Raw genomic sequence first — 25,526 nt, 5'->3', positions numbered from 1 at the left:
GAGGAGGAGGAGGCAGCGGTGGTGGTTAGTGAAGGCCTATTCAGTGAAAAGAGCAGAAAAGATCTTCACCTTAGGGTATTATATCAACCAGTCAAAACTACAGGACAAAGAAGGAATTTAAGTATCTGTCTGAAAACAGGACCAGTCTCCATTATAATACTGCCATAAAGTTAACACCAGATATCCCACGGACCAATCCCGAAAAAAAACCGCAAACCAAATTCCTACTATGCCCAACAAGACTCTCTCATTTCAAGAAAACCAACACATGGATCTCACAATCAACAGACCAACCTTACAAAAGGTGCTTTCAGGAGTCTCACATCCTGACAAAGAGGAAAGATAAGGACCAGCAGGGAAGCAGACAAAGTATAGTTAGCACTAGAAGAGTAGGTACACAAAAGAGAAATAGAAGACAACCGTACATTGTTAATACAACAACCATTAAGTCACAAACAAGAAAAAGACAGGAAGAACAAAGAAAATTCAAAGCAACAAGGAAAGTCAACAAAATTGAGTTCTTCCTATTCCTACAGAAGTCAGATGCTAGTACATGTGCACACCACAGAATTGAAAGGATCGAAAGTCATATTCCAAGCAAACAGAAACCTGGAAAAAGTAGGAGCCGCTATATTTATATCTGACAAAATAGAGTTTAAGATAAAAACTGGCCGGGCACCAGTGGCTCAGGCCTGTAATCCTAGCTACTCAGGAGGCTGAGGTCAGAGGATCTTGGTTTGAAGCCAGCCAGGGCAGGATAGTCCCTATGAAACTCTGATCTCCAATAAACCACTCACAAACCACAAGTGGTGCTGTGGCTCAAGTGGTAGAGCACTAGCTTTGAACACAAAGCAGCTCAGGGACAACACCCAGGGCCTGAGTTCAAGCCTTCCAAATGACAAAAAAAAAAAAACAAAGAAAAAAAAGGAAATCTATGTGAAAACATAAAAGCATATAAAGCAGTAATTCAATAAGAGACAGACTAGTCATAAATCTATATGCATCTAAGTGTGGGAACACTCAATTTGGACAAACAAACAGACTTGAAGAGAGCTGGAAAAGCCATAGAACTGGATTTCAACACCCCACCCATATCAACCAACAAATCATCCAAACACAACAATGAACAGAAAATCATCAGAGCTAAATATAGTATAGATCAAATGGATCTAAAAGACATTTACAGAATATTCCACTCAACACCTGAAGAATAGCATTCTTATTATCTGTGCATGGAACCATCTTTAGAACACACCATATAATGGACACACATCTAATCCTAATAAATTCAAGAAAGGGAGACCACGTCTTGGTATTTTCTTTTCTGCTGTCACTAGGCATGGCGGCGCACACCTGCAATCCCTGCTACTTGAGCATGGGAGATACGGAGATCATGGCTCAGGACCTGCCTGGGAAAAACGTTACCAATGCACAGTTGTGTCTGGTGGTTTGCACCCAGAACCCCCCTCTCCAGACCCACCTAACAATCTGCAAACGGTGTACTCATACAAGGACCTGTTGGGTGTACTCACACAGGGACATGTTGGGTGTACTCCCACAGGGACACGTTGGGTGTACTCGCACAGGGACCCATTGGTTGTACTCACACAGGGACATGTTGGGTGTACTCACACAGGGACACGTTGGGTGTACTCACACAGGGATGTGTTGGGTGTACTTGCACAGGGACGCGTTGGGTGTACTCGCACAGGGACACGTTGGGTGTACTCGCACAGGGACCCATTGGTTGTACTCGCACAGGGACGCGTTGAGTGTACTCACACAGGGATGTGTTGGGTGTACTCGCACAGGGACGTGTTGGGTGTACTCACACAGGGACGCGTTGGGTGTACTCACACAGGGATGTGTTGGGTGTACTCACACAGGGACGTGTTGGGTGTACTCGCACAGGGACGCGTTGGGTGTACTCGCACAGGGACGCGTTGAGTGTACTCACACAGGGACGTGTTGGGTGTACTCGCACAGGGACGCGTTGGGTGTACTCACACAGGGATGTGTTGGGTGTACTCGCACAGGGACGTGTTGGGTGTACTCACACAGGGACGCGTTGGGTGTACTCACACAGGGATGTGTTGGGTGTACTCGCACAGGGACGTGTTGGGTGTACTCACACAGGGACCCATTGGTTGTACTCACACAGGGACGTGTTGGGTGTACTCACACAGGGATGTGTTGGGTGTACTCACACAGGGATGTGTTGGGTGTACTCGCACAGGGACGTGTTGGGTGTACTCACACAGGGATGTGTTGAGTGTACTCACACAGGGACGTGTTGGTTGTACTCACACAGGGATGTGTTGGGTGTACTCATACAGGGATGTGTTGGGTGTACTCACACAGGGACGTGTTGGTTGTACTCACACAGGGATGTGTTGGGTGTACTTGCACAGGGACACATTGGGTGTACTCGCACAGGGACCTGTTGGGTGTACTGGCACTGGGACGAGTTGGATTGAAGCACGCTTGCACAACTACAGATAATTAGTCAATCAAGGAGATTTTGAGGCAGTATGGAAAGCGAGCAAGCACCAACCCGTGAACCTGAATCCCACACTGCCAACATGAAAGAACGGAAAGCACGCTTAGAAACGGTACACGTGCCTGATGACTGCACACCTGGACAGTGGGTTCACTAAAGAACCTCCTCGAAGCATGCACAGAGGCCCCGGGAAGCAGCAAAGCAAAGGCGGGGAGCAGGTAAGCGGCGGGGGAGGGGGGGAGGGTGCTGCCTAGCTCACCCTGACAGGGGCCAGGCCTCGAACCTCTGCAGGCCTCTGGTGAGGACAGGGGTCACCTGGAAGAGGGGATACCCAGCACCCCAGCTGCAGTCGCCTGCCCCCTGCCCCAGCCCCGGAGGCCCGGCCAGCGGGTCCGGCGGGCGGCAGGGGTGCGGGCGCCGCTGCGGGCAAAACCAAGCTCGCCCAGGGAGGGCCGGGGAGCGCGGGGTCAAGGTCACCAGAGCTGGGGGGTAGGGGGAGCATGAGGTCAAGGTCACCAGAGCCGGGGTCAAGGTCAGAGCCTGGGGAGCGGGGATCAAGGTCACCAAAGCTGGAGTCAAGGTCACCAAAGGGGGGGAGTGGGGGTCAGGGCCACCAGAGCTGCAGCCCGACAGCTGCACTGTGGAGCGCACGAGGGGCCATCGTGGGCCGGAGAGGCAGGGGCGCGGGGAGAGGCCGGGGCGTGGGGAGAGGCCGGGGCACGGGGAGAGGCCGGGGCACGGGGAGAGGCCGGGGCGCTGGGAGAGGCCGGGGCTGGGAGAGGCCGGGGAGCGGGGAGAGGCAGGGGCGCGGGGAGAGGCCGGGGCTGGGAGAGGCCGGGGCGCGGGGAGAGGCCGGGGCTGGGAGAGGCCGGGGCGCGGGGAGAGGCCGGGGCGCGGGGAGAGGCCGGGGCTGGGAGAGGCCGGGGAGCGGGGAGAGGCAGGGGCGCGGGGAGAGGCAGGGGCGCGGGGAGAGGCAGGGGCGCGGGGAGAGGCAGGGGCGCGGGGAGAGGCAGGGGCGCGGGGAGAGGCAGGGGCGCGGGGAGAGGCCGGGGCGCGGGGAGAGGCCGGGGCGCGGGGAGAGGCCGGGGCACGGGGAGAGGCCGGGGCTGGGAGAGGCCGGGGCGCGGGGAGAGGCCGGGGCGCGGGGAGAGGCCGGGGCGCGGGGAGAGGCCGGGGCGCGAGGAGAGGTCGGGGCGCGGGGAGAGGCCGGGGCTGGGAGAGGCCGGGGTGTGGGGAGAGGCAGGGGCGCGGGGAGAGGCCGGGGTGTGGGGAGAGGCCGGTGCTGGGAGAGGCCGGGGCGCGGGGAGAGGCCGGGGAGCGGGGAGAGGCTGGGGCGCGGGGAGAGGCCGGGGAGCGGGGAGAGGCCGGGGCTGGGAGAGGCCGGGGAGCGGGGAGAGGCCGGGGCTGGGAGAAGCAGGGGCGCGGGGAGAGGCCGGGGAGCGGGGAGAGGCCGGGGCTGGGAGAGGCCGGGGCTGGGAGAGGCCGGGGCGCGGGGAGAGGCCGGGGCTGGGAGAGGCCAGGGAGCGGGGAGAGGTTGGGGCTGGGAGAGGCCGGGGCACGGGGAGAGGCCGGGGCACGGGGAGAGGCGGGGCACGGGGAGAGGCCGGGGCACGGGGAGAGGCCGGGGCTGGGAGAGGCCGGGGCACGGGGAGAGGCGGGGCACGGGGAGAGGCCGGGGCTGGGAGAGGCCGGGGCGCGGGGAGAGGCTGGGGCGTGGGGATAGGCCGGGGCGCGGGGAGAGGCCGGGGCTGGGAGAGGCCGGGGCTGGGAGAGGCCGGGGCTGGGAGAGGTCGGGGCTGGGAGAGGCCGGGGAGCGGGGAGAGGCCGGGGCTGGGAGAGGCCGGGGCTGGGAGAGGCCCGGGAGCGGGGAGAGGCCAGCGCGCTGCGGGCGGCGCGGGGCGGTGTCCTCTCCGCACAGGGCCTCTCCAGCACCCGGTGCCCGGGCTGCGCCAGCAGCACCCGTGCCAGCAAATCCCGCGTCCACCGCAACAATGAGACGTACAAGACGTCATGTCGTAAAGTGAACTTTACAACTTTGGGGGTGGGGTGGGGGATGGGAAGGGGAACAGAGGAGGCAACAATGCTCCGCAGGAAGCGCACCCACGGCCTTGCCCGGAACCGCGACCCGCCCCTCGGAGCGGCACTTCCACAGTAAAAAGCAACATCAGCATTAACACAAACCCCGTCGGAGGAGCCCAGCAGGCCTTCCGGCAGGCACGGGTGCCCCTGTGGAAGGACGAGCACCACCGGCCTGGCCCCCGCCCTGGCGGCCCTGCCCCCTCCCCGGCCTTGCCCTCCTGCCCCCAGGCCCGGCCCGGCCCCCTCCCCGCTCCACCGAGCCCTGGCTCGGAGCTAGGCAGGGGCAGGCCACAACCCAAAGCCGCTCGGAAACAGCAGATGGAGGAAAAGCGGTGTTTGCATGCCACCACTACTGAGTCTTAGAAAGGACGCTCGTGGCAGCTCGCACGCGCCCCAGGGACACGCTAAATTAGCCAGAGGCAGAAGACGGACGCGGGATCCCAGAGCCGGAGGCAGGCAACAGCCCAGGTCTTGGAGAGAGAAGGAGGGCCCACGTTCACCACACAGCTTCTAGTCGATCGATAGGGTGATGATTATTCAAGAACACGGGTGCACGTGGTGCCACCACTGAATGCCACTTACACGGCACCGAGCGGCGCCGAGGCCCATCCTGCATGCGCTCCAGATCATGCATGCGCTCCAGATCATGCATGCGCGCCAGATCATGCATGCGCGCCAGATCATGCATGCGCTCCAGATCATGCATGCGCGCCAGATCATGCATGCCCTCCAGATCATGCATGCGCTCCAGATCATGCATGCGCTCCAGCTACTCAGGCGGCCGGGCCTGGTGGAGGGGCAGCGGCGGGGCTGGGTCTAGTCTGGGTCTGACCAGTGTCACCCCCGAAACGGGGTAGAAACGAGGTGTCTCCTGACACCCCGGGGCATCTCCCCAGCTCGCTACCCACCGGGCAGCATTCACATCTCCTAGACACGTAGGAGGTTTTAGCTGAATCTATTCCCCATCCTCATTTGTGATCATAAATTCAGCACCAGGCCCCGGCCTCGGGGCAGCGGTGAATATCACCGTCCTCAGCGTTGTCATCGGGGGTGCTGCGCTAAGCAAGATGGGCTCACTTTCCTCCTAATTTTTTTTTGTACTTAAATTTATTTAATTTCCACCCTGTTGAAGTTTCCTTGTATTACAAGCCTCGTTCCGGACCGCGACTCCGCCTTCTTGTGAATAAGGTCTATTGTACATGGGAAAAATACAAAGAAAAATGACACCACAGGAAAGAAGAATGTAGGCTTAAAGATAAAGGGATAATTAGAGCATTGCAGAACAAAGGGTCTAATGAGGGGCTTGGGTTTGAAGTGCATTGGCATGTTACTGTATATAGAAGTATGAACTTTCCCTAATTTTGTTTTCAATATTTCCTAGATCTTCCTTGCAAATGTACACTATACCAAGAAAGCCACAAAAGCTAAACCAGCTCCAGCTCCTGTGCTGGCAGTGTGAGTGTGGAGGAAATCTGGACTAGCCTGTGAAGTTCTCAATTCAGTCTCTGGACGCGGTGCTGGGCAGGCCTCAATTCAGTCTCCGGACGCGGTGCTGGGCAGGCCTCGCCCGCACGGCATGCCTTCCGTTCGTTCCCTCCTTCTAAGACTCTGCCCATCCAGAGATAGATGTTCAGGCCATTTTGTTTTGTTTTGTAAATTTGGTTATTTTGGATGTTTTTTATTGTAGGTCAAAAACAATAAAAGAAAAATATTTATGACCTGGTACAATTCTATAAACTATAACTGGAAGACGCCACGGTGTTAACTGTACATTATTGCATTTCTATACCACGGTAAAGCCAGGTAGTTCTAAGAGCTGTTGCCCAGACCACAAAGGCTCAGGAAATCTACTTTGTGACACACTGTAGAACAAAAATCTGCTGCCCGCCCCCCAGACTCAAGGTACCCCCAGACTCCAGGCAATTCCTCCAAAGTGATCCAGTCTTTTGGCAGAAGAGGTTGTATTTGTTAAAATATGTGTCAAGTATAGGATCATCAAGTTCAGACATATTCAAAGAGCGGAACAAGGTGCCTGAATTCAGCACTATGGTGGTAGCCAGATGGAGCCTTCTGATTATTATACAGATGTTTTCCAGCCTTTAGAAAATGCTGTGGGAAAATTCCTGCATTAGTGATTCATTGACACTGAATTCACGGCCTATAGCGCGCTACAGCTCATGCTTCACCTAACTCACCAGCCTCCTTGTAAACAGGGCTGAGGGCGGGGGAGAGGTGCCTTCACACCGGAACCCCCAGCCAAGCAGCCTCAGAAGCAACTCACCAGGGCGGGAAACAGACCTCAGAAAGGACACTTCCGTACAGCAGGAGAGCTGAACAACATGGCTGTCACCTTGTGGCACGTCTTTGCTGCTCTGTTTTTAGCAGGAGGTGAACCGCCCAACGCATAGGTAAATGCAGAAAATAAAGAAGCCGAGGGTGACGCTGTTTCCCTACATACATTTTCCAGTGCTGTGAGGCAGGATGCTAAGCCTAACGAGCCCTGTGGCATCTTGCTGGCCTTTTGTATGTCCACCGTGGAGTGCTGTCCCCATTGTCTGCAATGACACACAGTGAGCCACATGGACCCGCGCACGGGTGCATAACTCCTCACCCCTCTGATTGTCCCTGCTCTACACAGAGCCTCTGGTGTCCACAAGAGACGTGTGACTCACATGACCACTGCCAAGTCAAAGCAGAGGGCCCAATGTTCAAAGCTAAGCATTGCAAGAGGACAACGGCCATACATTATGTGACATGTGTGCGCGCGCGCGCACACACACACTCACACACACACTCACACCCACCCACACTCACACACACACACTCACACACGCGCGCGCACACACACACTCACCCACACTCACACACGCGCGCGCACACACACTCACACACTCACACTCACACACACCCACACTCACACACACCCACACACACACGCGCGCGCACACACACACACTCACTCACACACACCCACACTCACACACACACTCACACGCGCGCGCACACACACACACTCACACACCCACACTCACACGCGTGCACACACACACTCACACCCACTCACTCACACACACCCACTCACACACCCACACTCACACACGCGCGCACTCACACACGCGCGCACACACACACACTCACGCACACACACACACTCACACACACTCACACACACACTCACACACACACACACACACACCCCAGGTGTCGGCAGCTCCTCCTCCGCAGCCCGCCTTCTGCCTGTCTCACAAATGAACCTGGGAAATGTACTTAATCGCCCTGTCTTAATTCTCTCTCTACAAGGAGAGGAGGAGGGAAAAACCTTAGGCAAATATTCCCATCTTCTCTTTTTGTTCAGCAGGGAATGAAGGCAAGGGCTAAGTTTTGATAGTAATATTTACTCCTCCTCACCTCCTGGGGACATCAGAAGGTTTAATGCAGAGTTAGAAGGTGGTGGGAAAGCCAGGCATCACCGCCTTATTATTCTACCCTAAGGAGAGGGATTTAGGCTGCCTAAGAAGGGGATTTATGAGCACAGGTGTTAAACAATGAGATTCTGTACATCTCCCCTGGGAAGATCTCAGATTGACGGGAGATCAGGGCTAGGGGGTGGCTTGGGGTTGGACCCGCTCTTCTGGAAGCGTGGCCCCTGGTGGTCCCTTCCACCTGAACTCTGGGAAACCACATCTTAGAAGGTTGCTGGTTATGACCAGCAGTGGCAGGCAATGTCTTAGTCCCAAACCTAGCTGCTAAACAAGTCCAAATTCTTTAATCTTTTCCAAAGTATTAAGCAAGAAAGCAGATTTTGTATGAAGTCAGACACTGAAAACCAAGGGTGGGCATGCTAGGTGGAGGAAGAGGATGCTTCTGTGGTCATGAGTGGGAAGTGGCCAGTACCAGAAGGGGCCACGTGGCAGCAGCAGGAGTGGGGTGGGAGGGCCGGGCCTGGTACAGGGGATGACATCAGGCTAGGGAACAGGCCTCGTGGTACCTTTGGGGTTAAGCTGTACACACAACTATATTCAGACTCTCTCTGTATGTAGAGAGACCACAGGAAGGCTTCCTTACTCACACAGACTCAGAAGTCAGAGATGGAAATATGTAATGAGGTTTGGGGGGTTAAGCCATGTACTAGTAAGCCATGTGTATAATCTTAGCTACTGGTGAGGCTGAGATTTGGAGGATTGAGGTTCAAGGTCATCCTAGGCAGAAAAGTCCACAAGACTCCATCACCAAAATGATGAACCAAAAGTCAGCCTGGAGGCATGGCTCCAGTGGTAGAGAACCAGTCTAGCAAGAAATAGGCCCTGAGTTCAAACTCCAGAACCAGCAAAAACAAAGAATAGAGCCAGGTGCTGGTGGCTCACACCTGATCCTAGCTACTCAGGAGGCTGAGATTGGAGGATCATGGTTCAAAGCCAGCCTGGGCAGGAACATCCGTGAAACTCTTTATAAATAAACTACCAGAAAACCGGAAGTGGCGCTGTGGCTCAAGTGGTAGAGCGGTAGCCTTGAGCAGAAGAGTTGAGGGACAGCGCCCAGGCCCAGAGTTCAAGCTCCATGAGTGACAGAAAAAAAAATTAAAAAAATATAATGAATTGGGGGTTATGTACAAAGCCAGGGCTTGAAAACATGATTACTTAGTCATGCGGAGACATAGAAACTCAACATCTTTGCAGTTTCTCCCAACACATTGGCAATGCGCATTTACATCTGTCCCTCCCAAGTGGAGAGGGCCGCTGCTCTTTAGCAGTGAGGAAAGCAGTTTTACGCAGATGCTTTGTGGCGGCACGGTGGGTCGTTGGACTATGGTCTTCACTGCTTGTTGTGTGGCCTTTGACATGGTTCCTGGAAGCCCCAGGCTTGCATGCAGCTTGATCTGCTGTTCCCCTTGACCCTGCCTTGTTGCTATGGCTACGGGACGGCTGTGCAGCCTGGCTAGCTGACCTGGCCACCGTCCTGTCTCCAAGCCCTGGCGTGCATGGTGGGGATGCTTTTCTCCGGCTTCACCTCCATGACTGTGTTTGCCTCAGTGCATGGCAGGCGACCCCCATTTCTGGTCTTTTGGGCAGTTTTTCCTCTGGGTTCAGTTCCCAGCCTTGTCCTCTGTCCCCAGGCTCCCCTGGGCAGTAAATCGCTGGGTGATCACTGCGTGGGGAGCCTCCCAAGTGTGATGTCTTCCACAGAGCCCCGAGGGCACCTGCCATTTGCCCTCCAGGCCCTAAAGGGTCCCAAATAAGCTCCTTGTGGTCTCCCCTGAGAATCTGCCGCCTGCCTGCCTTCCCCAGGGTGGGGCCACGCTGCCCAGGGCTACGTCCGGTCCCGGTCGCCAGGCCACCTCATGGCCTCCCGGTCGGTGTCTTGTGTGTCTGTGTGTCCGTCACCCAACCGCCCCAGCCTCTCTCCACCTGCTCTCCGCTGCACAACCAGCATTCCAAGTGGCCTTTCTGTCCCCTCTTGTCCCTCCTGACACAATCTCCACAGAGCACAGGTGGCTTCGGCCTCCTTCTAAGGGGACCTGCGTAACCCATTCCAGTGGGCACAGCCATGCCTGGCAAGGGGAGCCCGAGTTGGACACAGGAGCCCCAGATTGTTCCCAACTGTGGGTAATAACCCTCAAAAGCTTTTCTGACCTGCTTTCAGATCCCTTCCAAGTTTCAGATCAACCCAAGTTGTAAAGCTTGTCTCTGGTTAAAGTGTGAGGCTCTGATTTCAAACAGGAAGGAAGGAAGGGAAGGAGGGAGGGAGAGAGGAAGGAAGGAAGGAGAAAGAGGGGAAGGGAAGGAAGGAGGAAAGGAGGGAGGAAGGGAAGGAAAGAGGGAGGGAGGGAGGAGGGAAGGAAAAAAGTCAGCATTTTGCAGGCACACGTTAGCCCTTATCTACCAGAGAACTCTAGAAAGTGACAGCATGCGCGTCTAGTAATTAGTCCCGTTGGTTTCTCCAATCAGAGTAAGCCGGTCCTGTCAGTTACTCACTGTCATGTTTTGCTCTGAAGATTTGCTTTCCAAAAAGAGCGCTTGTGGTGGAATCTGTGCTCCTCTCCCCCGGCGGCTGGGGAGATAAGGCCTGCTCGCTCAGCTGACTGGAATAAACAACTCTCCCTTTATTTAGAATCTTTCTTAGTCATGGTCTCATCAAAGAAGGCAGGATGACGCTGGTAGCGATTGTATTAAGCAGTCGCTTCGCTCACAGGGAGAGGATGTGGCTGTGAATCTGGGCTGTCTTACACACAGGTGTGGGATTGCCAGCGAGTCCTTCACCATAAATACGGCAACCATCTCCTCCTGTGGTCGCCTGAGCGACGCGGAGAGAGAAGGACCATCTCTCTGCTCAACGCCTCGACACGGCGGATGTCTCTGCAGTCACGTCTCCAAACTCCTAGAAGATGGCTACGGCTTGCCCCTTGCACAGGTGAAGAGTGTGAGCTCACGTCCTCTGAGAAGACACAGCCAGAGCTGAGACCGCCCGGCCCACAGGGCTCACGCTTCGCTGCAGTCTCCCGTTTTGGCTTTGGAACCTTTTCCTAAGGAGCACTGGCCTGGAAAGACCAGGGCAAACCCAGGGAGCCAGTGAGCAGACTGCCTAACCAGACAAATGGTGGAAAGAGTCAAATGCACGCGTTGCAGTCTTCATGGTTCAGTAAGAAGGGCTTAAGATAGGGTCTGTGTATCTCAAACCCACCAGTGGGAGGGCCGTGAGGGAAATTACCAGTCCCATAGCTCGGATGCACCCACTAATGAAACGAGCAGCGAGACTCTCGCAGTAATGCCTGCCTCGTCTCGCTGACGGCGCTTCTTTGTTGGTTTATGGTGTCACTGGAACCGTGTGTCTTTTTCCACCTAGAGAATGACGGAAGGCTCCCCTGTGTGCCTGTGTGGTACCGGCTCCCCTCCCCCTCTCCACCTGTATTTGTGTTCGTCGCCGGCCTGCCAGGCCTGGCTTGGTGGCCATTATCTGGTCCAGGCTTGGGCATCACAGGCTGAAGCCGGCGTCAAGGCCGAGACAGGCCTGCCGTTGCGTTTCGTGGAGCTTCTCCACCCGCAGGACAGCTGAATGCAAACCCAGCAGGACCGCCTTCGAGACCTAACGCTGGACCCTCAGCGGAGGGATGCATTCCAGAAGATTCCAGGAGATCCAAATGAGCCTGGGGAGCTGGAGAGCAGAGCAGCTGGATGCAAGGCCCCCTGGAGACTGCTTTCCAACCCGGCAGCTGCACTTCCTGTCACCATGGTGACATGAGAACCCCGCCGGCCCCAGGGCTCTGGGGGGGGTCCCCCTCCACCTGGACCTGCGGCCATCCCCGAGTCAGGGCATGCGGACACCTCTTTGGAGTCTCCCATAGTCCAGCCAAATGCAGCCGGCCTCGACGTCTTCTCTAGAAGGGTTGGCATCAGCTCAGAAGGAACGTCAGTGATGTCACCCAGGGGCGCCTTGCCTACTCAGCCCTGTCCGCACTCCTGACCTCTGACCTCCAGGTGCTGCTGGCTGTGTGCCTCTGGGCTTTGCACACACAAGCGGGCACTTTTACACACGTCGATATTTGCTAAATGAGAGGAACCCCTTCCTCCTGCAGGCCAGGACATAGGAATGAACGAGGAGCAGCTGCCTGCCATCCAGGTCCTGGCTGCGGCCAGGTGACGGAGCTCCCGACCTGCTTCCCCCCGCCCGGCCAGCTCCCTCGGTCTGCACGGGGTGGAAGCCAGCGGCAGGCGGAGCTGGGCTCCTCTGCTTGGTTTGTGTCTTACACCACTCTGTCCACCATGCGACTATGTTTTGTCAAGTCTGGGCAACAAAATCAAAATACAATTCTATGCTCCTTAATAGAAAAAGAGGGATGCTATTACTCTCGCCTTGAACGCTCACTTGCCTGCACACGGACCATACAAAAAGCCCTTGATCGGTAAAAACAAATGAAGTTAGCACTCGATTCGTTAGACACGCGTTTCTTCTGACACCCATGGGGAATGCATTGCTGTTCTTCCCAGGAGCTCAAAATGGTTACTGTCCAGGCCATCTGATGAAACAGAGAACCTCTATGCTTCACACACAACGCGCGCACTGGCAGTGCACAGACACACCTACCCTTCGGGGCTTCCCTAGCTGCTTCCCTCTGTGAAGTACTTTTTGGGGGACTGGGTGGGGGTGGGGGAGATTGATGTTCAGAGGGCTCACGGTTCTCATACTCAGCTGTCAACACGTCTTTCCAGACTGTTCCTTTCACCCAGCTCGGCCGGGCCCTGCTAACACGTTTGTGCGCTGTGTGGCAGGAATCCACCCGCGGCCTGAGAGCTGGGGACATGGGCAGAAGCCGGCGCCCTGCAGGGTCCAGCAGAACTGCCACCGACACTCGAGCAGCGCTTACTGGGGTCACGTGACCGCAGACACAGATGCGCTCGTCCCACCCTCCCCCCCCCCCCCCACGGGAGCAGAGCTCTGCCCCATCAACAGCCAAAGCTCTCTGTTGCCCTGGAGAGAGCCCTACTAATGCTGATACCCAGGCGTGAAACTCCTGATTCTCCCACCCCAGCCCTCCTGACTGTCAGGATTACAGGCATGTGCTACTATGCTCAGCTCACGATCAAGCACATTTGACACTTTTAATTAAGAGTTTAGGAATTAAATGATTCCCCAAATGGTTCTCCTTTCATCAAGGTGGAGTAAGAAGTGAATTTGTCCTCTTTTGAAACAACCAAAAGTGCTTAAAAAAGAGAAAAAAAAACATGAAAAAATGATGTCTAAGTCCCTGAATAACAATGAATCACAAGGCTACTAGAAGTAAACAGGAAGAAAGATTTGTGGCTTTGGTTTTCATACGACTGCTTACAGAGAGCCTGAAAAACACGACTCAGAATAAAATAGTAGTCACCCTGACTGCTGTAGTGGGAATCTAAACTGTCCCCCAAGAGCCCATGTGAAGGAGAGTGATCCCAAGCCTCAGCTGCTTGTGTGGGCGGTGGAGGGAGAGCTTGGGAGACTGGGCCTAGAGGATGTCTCCGGCTCACCGGAGTGCACACTCAGCTCACAGGGGTAGACTCAACTCACAGGGTGTACACTCAGATCACAGGGTGAACACTCAGTTCACAGGGTGTACACTCAGATCACAGGGTGCACACTCAGATCACAGGTATACACTCAGATCACAGGGTGTACACTCATCACGGGGTGCACACTCAGCTCACAGGTATACACTTAGCTCACAGGGTGTACACTCAGATCACAGGGTATACACTCAGCTCGCAGGGTGTACACTCAGCTCACAGGATGTACACTCAGATCACAAGTATACACTCAGCTCACAGGGGTAGACTCAACTCACAGGGTGAACACTCAGCTCACAGGGTGCACACTCAGATCACGGGGTGCACACTCAGCTCACAGGGGTAGACTCAACTCACAGGGTGTACACTCAGATCACAGGGTGAACACTCAGCTCACAGGGTGTACACTCAGATCACAGGGTGTACACTCAGTTCACAGGGTGAACACCAGCTCACAGGGTGTACACTCAGCTCACAGGGTGTACACTCAGATCACGGGATGCACACTCAGCTCACAGGGGTAGACTCAACTCACAGGGTGTACACTCAGATCACAGGGTGAACACTCAGCTCACAGGGTGTACACTCAGATCGCAGGGTGTACACTCAGTTCACAGGGTGAACACCAGCTCACAGGGTGTACACTCAGCTCACAGGGTGAACACTCAGCTCACAGGGTGTACACTCAGCTCACAGGGTGAACACTCAGCTCACAGGGTGTACACTCAGATCACGAGGTATACACTCAGATCACAGGTATACACTCAGCTCACAGGGTGAACACTCAGCTCACAGGGTGTACACTCAGATCACGGGGTGTACACTCAGCTCACAGGTATACACTCAGCTCATAGGGTGTACACTCAGATCACAGGGTGCACACTCAGCTCACAGGTATACACTCAGATCACAGGGTGCACACTCAGCTGACAGGTATACACTCAGATCACAGGGTGCACACTCAGCTCACAGGTATACACTCAGCTCACAGGGTGTACACTCAGATCACAGGGTGTACACTCAGCTCACAGGTATACACTCAGATCACAGGGTGAACACCCAGCTCACAGGGTGTACACTCAGATCACAGGGTGAACACTCAGCTCACAGGGTGTACACTCAGCTCACAGGTATACACCCAGCTCACAGGGTGTACACCCAGATCACAGGGTGTACAGTCAGATCACAGGGTGCACAGTCAGCTCACAAGTATACACTCAGCTCACAGGGTGCACAGTCAGCTCACAGGGTGTACACTCAGCTCACAGGGCGTACACTCAGATCACAGGGTATACACTCAGCTCACAGGTATACACTCAGCTCACAGGGTGCACACTCAGTTCACAGGTATACATTCAGATCACAGGGTGCACACTCAGCTCACAGGTATACACTCCGATCACAGGGTGTACACTCAGCTCACAGGTATTCAATCAGATCACAGGGTGCACACTCAGCTCACAGGTATACACTCAGATCACAGGGTGAACACTCAGCTCACAGGGTGTACACTCAGATCACAGGGTGTACACTCAGCTCACAGGTATACACTCAGATCACAGGGTGAACACCCAGCTCACAGGGTGTACACTCAGATCACAGGGTGAACACTCAGCTCACAGGGTGTACACTCAGCTCACAGGTATACACCCAGCTCACAGGGTGTACACCCAGATCACAGGGTGTACAGTCAGATCACAGGGTGCACAGTCAGCTCACAAGTATACACTCAGCTCACAGGGTGCACAGTCAGCTCACAGGGTGTACACTCAGCTCACAGGGCGTACACTCAGATCACAGGGTATACACTCAGCTCACAGGTATACACTCAGCTCACAGGGTGCACACTCAGTTCACAGGTATACATTCAGATCACAGGGTGCACACTCAGCTCACAGGTATACACTCCGATCACAGGGTGTACACTCAGCTCACAGGTATTCAATCAGATCACAGGGTGCACACTCAGCTCACAGGTATACACTCAGATCACAGGGTGAACACTCAGCTCACAGGGTGTACACTCAGATCACAGGGTGTATACTCAGCTCACAGGTATACACTCAGATTACAGGGTGCATAGTCAGCTCACAGGTATACACTCAGCTCACAGGGTGTACACTCAGCTCACATGGTGTACACTCAGCTCACAGGGTGAACACCCAGCTCACAGGGTGCACACTCAGATCACAGGTATACACTCAGATCACAGGTATACACTCAGCTCACGGGGTGTACACTCAGGTCACAGGGTATACACTCAGATCACAGGGTGTACACTCAGCTCACGGGATGTACACTCAGCTCACAGGTATACACTCAGCTCACGGGGTATACACTCAGATCACAGGGTGTACACTCAGCTCACGGGGTGTACACTCAGCTCACAGGTATACACTCAGCTCATGGGTATACACTCAGATCACAGGGTGAACACTCAGCTCACAGGGTGTGCACTCAGATCACAGGGTATACATTCAGCTCACGAGGTGTACACTCAGCTCACAGGGTGTACACTCAGCTCACAGGATGTACACTCAGCTCACAGGTATACACTCAGCTCACAGGGTGTACACTCAGCTCACGGGGTGTACACTCAGCTCACAGGTATACACTCAGCTCACGGGGTGTACACTCAGATCACAGGGTATACACTCAGATCACAGGTATACACTCAGCTCACAGGGTATACATTCAGCTCACAGGGTGTACACTCAGATCACAGATATACACTCAGCTCACAGGGTATACACTCAAATCACAGGGTGAACACCCAGCTTACAGGGTGTACACTCAGATCACAGGGTGTACACTCAGATCACAGGGTGTACACTCAGATCACAGGTATACACTCAGCTCACAGGGTATACAATCAGATTACAGGTATACACTCAGTTCACAGGGTGTACACTCAGATCATGGGGTGCACACTCAGTCCATTAGGTATACATTCAAATTACTAGGGTGTACCCTCCACTCATGGGGTATAATCTCAAATGGGATTGTGGGACCCTGGTCTCTTCTTTCTCTCTTTGTTCCCGGGTTCCCCATGAAACAAATGTTTTGCTCCCTATGAGAGATGGCTTGCTGGCCCAGAGCTACACGACAACCGACATGGACTAAGATCTCTCAGACTGTGAGTCAAAATAAACCTTTCCCTTTGCAAGGTGGTTCTGTCCGATCTTTGGTACAGTGATGGAAAACTAACCTACTCATTGAAGTTTAAAATTCCATTCCTTCAAAACACATCTTTATGAGAATGAAAAGTGGAACCACAGACTGGGAGAAAATGCTGGCAAATTACGTATCTGATCAAGGATTTGTATCTTAACAGTTCTCAAAACTGAACAGTCAGAGAACACGTAAGAAAAAAGATGAAGGACACTTCAAAGAAAATAATCGAATACTATCTCCCCCCAAAAGACGTAAAGCAATAAACGAGCAAAGGAAAAGATGTTCTACCTCATCAATCATTGGGAATTAAAAATTAAAAGCTACAGAGAGATACCATACACTACAGAATGGCCCCAAACGAAGCTGGGTGCCAATGGCTCACACCTATAACCCTAGCTACTTAGTAAGAGGCTGAGATCTGATGATCTTGATTCAAAGCCAGCCAGGGCAGGAAAGATCATAATTCTCTTCTCTCCAGTTAATCACCAAAAAGCCAGGAGTGGAGGTGTGGCTCAAGTGGTAGAACACTAGCCTTGAGAGAAAAAGCTCAGGGGTAGTACCCAGGCCCTGAGTTCAAGCACAATAACAATAACAATGAAACAACCATGCTAAGTATTAGCTAGGATGTAGAGCAGTCAGAACTGTCATTTCTTATGGGGATATAAAACCATGCACCTACTTTGGAAAACATTTTGGTGTTTCCTGAAAAAATGAAAATACCACTCCAGTATTAACAGGCATTCTATTGCTTGGTATTCCCACAAAGAAAGAGAAAGCATTGTCTATATAAAGAATTGCACATCACTTCAGCACAGGTTGACAGGGTCTAACTTTGCCCTGGGCCTACCTGGAACTCTTAATCCTCTCGCCTATACCTCCTAAATATCTGGGACTACAAGCATACACCACCGTTGAGTCTGCATGTTCCACCTGGACTTGTGTGTATAACTGCACAATGATTTTGATGCCCGTATAAATAAAATTATTTATTAAGAAAGAACTACAAGTCTCCATTCTCTCCATTCTAATCTCCAGGAAGATGACCCTTTGGTGACATCAGTGGGAAAAAGGTAATGTGCTGCTCCCTCACGTAGGAGGGTGTGTGTGTGTGTGTGTGTGTGTGTGTGTGTGTGTGTGTGTGTAGAATGGACGGCCACATACCCACTGTAGCTCTATCTCCTGTATTTCCTCCGGTGTGGATCATAGGGCCTGGCTTACCAACATCCCTGATTTGTACTAGGCCACACTATTTAACCTCCTGATAAGCAGCAAAGTTATGTATCACGGAGTTCACCTTGTAACAACTTTGACTGTCATCGTGGAAGAAATTTAGAGAAAGCAGAGGTCAGCGATGTGCCAGGATCCCCATGTGTGCAACACTGGGCAAGGACATTCTAGCATCACAGAGAGCTGATGTGCCACTACACGAGCCAACTTTCATTACAACTGGAATAGCATTATAATATCGCTCATCAAGCCTGTCAAATCACCCAGGCCAAATCTGAACAGGAACATCTCTGGAAGAAACCCTGGAAACTTCCCAACTATGAAGAACTGACTTAGCATGACTGCCTACAACGTTCTTTGAGCCAGAATTGGAAAAACCTGTTTGCAACATGAAAGGGAAAGCAGAATCTGCTTGTTTATTTTTGTGTGTGCTGGTACGGGGGCCTGAACTGAAGATCTGGGTGTTGTCTCTGAACATTTTTGCCTAAGACTAGTACTTCATCGCGTGAGCCAGAGCTCCACTCATGGTTTTTTTGGTGTTTAACCGGAAATAGGACTCTCACAGACTTTTCTGCTCAGGATGGCTCTGAATAGTGATCCTCAGACCTCAGCTGCATAATTAGTTAGGAGTTCAGGTGTGAGCCACAGGTACCCAGCAAGAAGCCGATTTTAAGTGACACACAAAGGAAGATATCTGAATCTATATTTTGTTGAAATGGCTAACTCCTCCACTACATCTTTGATTGATGTAGTTAGAAACAAGAGCAGAATTTACTTTCCGTATTTGCACAGGATATGAAGAATAATAAAGAATGACTCCCATGAAGAATAATGACTATAGGATTCAAAACTTGGCAAAGATTGAAATGGTCCAAACTGGCCCTGAACCACAAATAATGTTTTCGAAAGATCGAGTTGTTAGATTAGCAGTTGTAGAAGACGGACACTATTTGTGTAATGTGAAAGCAAACATTTGTACTTAACCAAACATTTCCTAAACGGCAAGCAAAAATGTGAAACCCTATCTGACACCTGTAGCAAATCTGAAGGCCTTCCCTGGTGTGGACACAGAGCCGCCCTTTGTGCAAGAGAAATGTGCTCTGCGGGCGATCGAGAGGAATCCGCTCAAGCCAGTCTGAACTCCTCCAGCCTCCCACTAGATGAGAAAGCAAGGTTCTCCCCAAAGAACACGATCTGGTTCCGATGGGTCACATGACACATGGCCGAGGCTCCTTCTCTGATCAGAGCCTAGCGTGCTACTTACGTCGTGCATGGAGTCCAGAAGCTTGGTCAGTTGGTAGAACCTCTGCCAGCTCTGCCCAGAGTTGTTGGGACACTTGGTCACCATCTTCCGCAGTTCTTTGATGTAATTTGTCCTCATTTCTTCAAATGCAGCCTGGCATTTGAGGCCATCTTTAGGAACTGTGTTAAGGAACACAGACATAGAAACCATGAGAGGTCAAAACATCGTTAGCATCTGACTAGTTAAATGGCCTCAGAGACCTTCAGCTCATAAAGGACTAATGATGAGGCTGGATAGTAAATCTCGGTTAGTTGCAATTATGAATAAATATGCCCAGAGACAGACACCAAGGAACAATAACCACTATGTGCCAGCTGCGTATTATTACTTTGCATATATTAGCCCGCTTGCATCCTGTCGTCAACGTTAGGGAAAGAGTCCATTCTATGATTCTCATTCTGCAGATGAGGAAACCAGACGGTTCATGATTGCGTTCACACGGCTAATCAATCAACAGCAGGGCGGGAAGAGTCCTCTGACTTCAAAGCCCCCACCCCTGGACTGGGAGACATGGCTGGGGTCTGTCATGACAGCGTTCTGTGAGTCTGATGAGGCCATGCCTCAGAGGAAGGAAGGTAGATGGTGATTTTTGTGGGACAATAGAAGAGACACAATTTAAGCTGCAGGCTAGCAAGAGAGTTCAAGTCTAACCGTCTCGGATTGTGGGAAATAGGCAGCTAGCCAGGGGGGCTGATGGTCGGAGAAGCATGTCTATCTCTGTTCCAGGACCACCTGACTATGGAGAGGTGCTGTCATGCGACCTTCCAGGATGAGCTGGAGGGGTGCACGCGAGGGGTGACCCAACTGTGACTGCAAACGCAGCACAACGAGAAGCTTCTGAAGAGAACAAGCCATGCTAACTTTGAGCTGGAGTGCTGCAAAAAATGGAGGGTCAGGAGTTCTTCTTTCCTTTTGTGTCGTGGCTAGGTTTTGTATATAAACAAAATGAAGTTAATCTGAGTGCAATACTCTAGGAGCTGGGCCTGTGGCAGAGTGTGTGTGGGGGGGTGCAGGGGTGCGGGTTCTTGGCTAGCACAGGACAAGTCCAGTTTCACCCCAGCCCCTCTCTACCCTGCAAAGAAGACTTGGAGACTCAGGACTTTCCCAAGCCGCTGTGGAGGCACCGCACAGAGGAAGGGGTGAGGAGGAGGACGTGATGGTGTAGCTAAAGCTAAACTGAAGTAATAGAAAACCTCCTTCCATGTTTGCTTTTCATCATGCTTTTGTCAGACCTTAGAGAAGCAAGGCCACTTTTAGGGGATGAAGACAGAAAGGAGATTCATCTTGTGGTATACTCACTCCTATTTTCATTTCTTCTTGTACCTGGTATAAATACATGTTTCCTTGATTTTGGTTTCTAAGTATTATATGAGCACCTAGAAACTCGGCATATTGGTTCCTAACCAACTTTTTTTACCGTACAGATGCAAATTTTCTTGTGAATTAACTTCTACTATTATGTTGGTAATCTTGAGTTTAACTGAGACTTTTGACTTGTGGTTCATTTAAATCTATGTTGATCAAAGGGGAAAAATATCCCTAACAGCAATTGCACAAATTCTCAAAGTTTTCAAGTGTTAGTTATGGTTTTGAGTATCTGACTTTTGCCTTCAGAGTTAAATGCCATCCATGCTAAAACAAAGAGAATTTTTTTTGGTTGGTTTAAAATTAAAAGGTTGTCCTAAAAACATAGCAGAATGGTAAAAATCAGGATGTTAATCATGGTTTTTTGTATATCCACTATCTATAAAAAGTTTCACAAACTTAAAACTTTCTACAAAAAATTGAAAGTTCACAAATAATAGCTTATACTGGTAATCCATAGACCAACACATCTGAAATTGAACTTTTAATTTTTCAATATAGATACTTGTACAGATATCACTGTATATATTAGAAAAATTACCCATCATGAAAACAGAGTAAATTTCACTACTTTATTTCAATATTGTTTGGTACAATTACGTCTGACCAGAGACTTTCAGATTCTGATGGGCTGTTTTTATCAAAGAGACTCAAGATCATCATATCTTGCATCTATCAAAGACGCTCAAGGTTGTAATACCTTGCATCAAATCTTATTACTTTTATTTTACTTCTACAACTGAAATATACTGCACCAACTTTCCCAGCCAGATTTTTTTTTAGAAGTTGAAACAAACCAATAAATAAAGGGAACTTAAGCAAAACCTCAAGTTTTGGAAGTCTGCCTGGAGTTTCTGAATTCGCTTATTAAAGTACAGTGGAGCTGCTGGAAGCCATCCACAGTTCCTGGGCTAGAGAAGCAAGAGACAACAGAGGCAGGGGCTGGTCTGCGTTTCTCTGCAAGCATCAAGAATTTGAGACTCTTGATGTCATCACTAAACATCTCTATGTGCTGGATATCAGGCGAACAACTTCACATTCTTAAGTATGAACGGTTTTCATGCATTCAAGCACAAATGAGTAAAAGAGGCCTATTAGAATCTGAATTGTCTGTGATTCATGAAATTATTTTTTTATTGTGAAAATACTGTGCAGAGGGGTTACAATTACATGGGCAAGATAATGAGTACATTTCTTATCAAGCATTGTAGCCTCCTCCTTTGTTTCTCCTTCCCATCCTCCCCCCCCCAATCTTCCTCCTCCCTCCCCCCTCATGAAATTCTTTTCTTATTTTCTCTTGCTGTTTAATTTTGCTTTCCCCTGTCATTAAAGAAGTTGTAACTGGAGCTGGATGCTCACACCTGTAATCCTAGCTGTTCAGGAAGCTGAGATTGGAGGACTGAGGTTAGAAGCTAGCTCATGCAGAAAAGTCCATGAGACTCTTATCTCTGATGAACCAGCAAAAAGCCAGCAGTATAGCTATGGTGCAAGTAATGGAGCACCAGACTTGAGTGAAAAAACTAAGGGAGAATGCCCATGTCCTAAGTTCTGAGTTCAAGTCCCAGTACCAGTACACACACACACACACACACACACACACACAGACAACTGAAGCATCGAGCTACTTGGAAGCCAATAAATTAATTCAGAAACAAAATGACATCAGAATCTATTAGAGGTTGAAGAACCACGGACAGAAAAGGGTCAGACAGTAATGGAGACTGAGAACTGAACATTTATAAAGATTTAGTATCATGGACAATTTTAGAACACTATGAATAATTTTTTGAAGTATTTTTTCTAACTAGGAATAGTTAGTAAGAAAGCTTGGAAAGGAGAATGAAATTACTTTCAGCACTTTAAAGACTATTTTCCCAAAGTTATGGTCCAGAGAGGAACGGGAGGCCAGCGGAGCCAGCAGGAGCTGCCCGCTTCTCCCCGGCTGCCCTGCAGACAGAAGCTGCGAAGCCACAGCTCCCGGAGCTGGGGGGAGCCGAGTGGCTGAGGGGTGCTGAGGCCCGGCACTCAGGAGAGGACATGCCTGCCCTGGGCAATCACATATAAACATAAATAAAACAGAGCAGAAGGCCAAAAGCAACCCCGCCCCCTCTGCCAACTTGTGCTGGCCAAACAAAACACAGCTGTGAACCGCTGGTCCCTCCCTGCCAGACCTTGGCTGTGCCCCTCTGCGAGGTACCTGATAATTCTACATAACTCCATCCGCGGCTGCTCCTGCTGCCGCCACCAGGCCTCGGGGACAATGCTGGATGTGAGGCCCAAGCCTTTGGTCTCCACTTTAGAACTGGGCTGTCAATGTCCCAAGGTGGCTGCCAGCATTCGATGAGGTAATACCTGGTTGATGCTGGATCTGGAGGACCTCAAGTGTGGCGGCCAGGTCCATCTCTGGCTCCCGACCCTGTGGCTCAGACTCAGTCCTCAGAGCCAATCACTCCTTGCTGGAAATAAAACATCTCTGCCTGTTCCACACTGAGCACCCGGCTCCTGAAACCCTTTTCCTCTAGCAGACTCTACGAACTCTGTCCGCTTCCCAATCCTTATGTCCAGCACTCCAGCCATGGCTAGTTTATTGCAGCCACTGCCAGTTCATTCCAGTCAAGACTAGTTCATTCCAGTCAAGGCTAGTTCATTCCGGCCACAGCCAGTTCATTCTAGTCAAGGCTAGTCCATTCTAGCCAAGGTTAGTTCTGTCCTCCCTTGTCTCCTCTGGTACCATCACCTTTCCTTGTATTTGGCAACAGAAGCCTAAAGAAGCTTCTCATCAATTTGCAAGTTTCTGCCTATCTAGCACCTGCCCACTGCCTAAAGATCCACTCCAGCCACTTCTCAGCTTCTCAGTCATCCCTGCAAATCACCATCCTATCCCTGGCTCTCAGCCTCCTAAAGCTGTCCTCTCTGAGAGTCCAGCTCTGTCCCTTCGGCTCTGCCACCACTTTTAATAAGACTCAACTGTTTTTCTTTCTCTTCTTTACATCACGAGAACCGGCCAACCACTGAGCTTCAGCTGTGATTTTTTTTAGAAAATTTCCATGGCATTTTCTCAATTCTACTCTTAAATTACCCCCCTTTTCCCAGCTATCTCCATCAAAATAAAACACTGTACTTTATACCCCACAAAAATCTTCTCCAAGGGGCTGGGAAGGTGGCTCAGTGGTAGAGTGCTTGCCTTGCATGCCTGAGGCCCTGGGTTTGATTCCTCAGCACCACATAAGCAAAAAGAAAAACACCGGAAGTGGCGCTGTGGCTCAAGTGGTAGAGTGCTAGCCTTGAGCTGAAGAGCTGAGGGACAGCGCCCAGGCCCAGAGTTCAGGCCCCACAACCAGACCACCTCCCCCCCCCCAAAATCTTCTCCAAATCCTGTCCTTAATATGTTTCTATTAGTGGCATCTTTCTGTGCCCCAAACAGTGCTACTTGTAATACATTATGCTTTTTTTTTTGGCTGGTTGTGGGGCCTGAACTCTGGGCCTGGTTGCTGTCCCTGAGCTCTTTTGCTCAAGGCTAGTGCTCTACCACTTTGAGCCACAGCACCACTTCCAGTTTTCTGGTGATTACTTGGAGATAAGAGTCTCATGGACATTCCTGGCCAGGCTGGCTTCTAACCATGATCCTCAGAACTCAGCCTCCTGAGTTGGGAGGACACCCAGCCACACCTGCTTTCATTTCCCCTTCTCAGCTCCCAAGGCCAAGTCTCCATGGTTTCTGAATGCACCAACAGCCATCTAGCACACAACCAATCCTCGGTTGACAGCCTAGCCAAAGTCCTCCGCTCCAGCCCAGCTCTCCCGAGTCCCCCCTGCTGCCTCCCCTAACATGAAGCATGAGACACAGCTCGGTCCTGCCACCTGCTCAGAGCCTCCTGAGCCACACTCCTTGGACTATCTGACAAAGTTTGGATTTTCACAGCGGATGCAGAGCATCTGGTCCAGTCTACATCCAATCCTCATTCCCCACTACTGCCCAGCCAGCACAATGCAGAGCCCCTTGTGTGTAAAAACTAGAAACTAACAGGTTAAACAAGGCTGTACCAAAATGTATGCCCCTTGATTCTCTTTCTCCCCTCCCCTCCACCCCTTTTGCACACACACACACACACACAGACACACAGACACACACACACAGACACACACACAACACCACCGGTACGTTCCCAACAGGAACACATCCTGTGCTGATACAACCCTTCCACTGGGATATCCCTCCTTCCATCATCACCGTTCACGTGTATTGAAGTTTTTGCCTTGTCTCACAGTACAAGCTCCATGACGGTAGCGTGTATTTCCAGTGCATACATGGCAGCCCTCTAATGCATACTTAGTGGCCGCTGTGCCTTCTCATTTGCAAAAGTAACTTAGCCCATGGAAGGTCAAAGCCCTCCTCCCATCCCCTCACTATTTTTATTCTCTTCTTAGCAGCTACTGGTGTTGTATGGACAGGCAAGTCCCCCCGGGCTGGCCTGCCCATGTAGAGGGGCCAGGGTGGACCCGGGCCTACCTGTGCTCAGCAGCAGCAGAACCTTCATGACGGTGTACTCTTCGAAGGTGAGCTGCAGCCGCACGAACTGAAGGCTGATCTGGTGCATCCCCTGGCACAGCTCATACATGGCAGACTGATGCATCTTCTCTCTGCCAAGACAGGTGGCAAAGGCTGAGAACCCAGAAACCTGCATTCCTTGTAAACCCCAGGCTAGAGGCCCAAGACAGGTTAGTAAGAGACCTTGCCCATGTTTACCTTTTGGCTTCCACATCAAACAGGCGTGTGTGTGTGTGTGTGTGTGTGTGTGTGTGTGTGTGTGTGCAGGCTCTGAGGCTTGAACTCAGGGCCTGG

The 25,526-nt window shown here is 51.7% G+C and overlaps 1 protein-coding gene across 1 annotated transcript in view; it reads right to left on the bottom strand.

Annotated features, from left to right (window-relative positions):
* The window catches only part of Nr3c2 (nuclear receptor subfamily 3 group C member 2), a 237,436-nt gene that overhangs the window by 1,802 nt on the left and 210,108 nt on the right, over nt 1-25,526 (bottom strand). Inside the window, exons 7-8 of the mRNA XM_042701897.1 lie at nt 25,194-25,324; nt 19,280-19,437 (exon numbers count right to left, since the gene is read on the bottom strand). Of these exons, the coding sequence (XP_042557831.1) occupies nt 19,280-19,437; nt 25,194-25,324 (289 nt within the window). The remainder of the gene's footprint in view (nt 1-19,279; nt 19,438-25,193; nt 25,325-25,526) is intronic.

Source organism: Dipodomys spectabilis, unplaced genomic scaffold, assembly GCF_019054845.1.
Source record: "Dipodomys spectabilis isolate Male_0828 unplaced genomic scaffold, ASM1905484v1 ptg000297l, whole genome shotgun sequence".
Taxonomy (NCBI): domain Eukaryota; kingdom Metazoa; phylum Chordata; class Mammalia; order Rodentia; family Heteromyidae; genus Dipodomys; species Dipodomys spectabilis.
The sequence above is the reverse complement of the archived record's forward strand: the minus strand, read 5'-3'. Positions and strand labels throughout refer to the sequence as shown.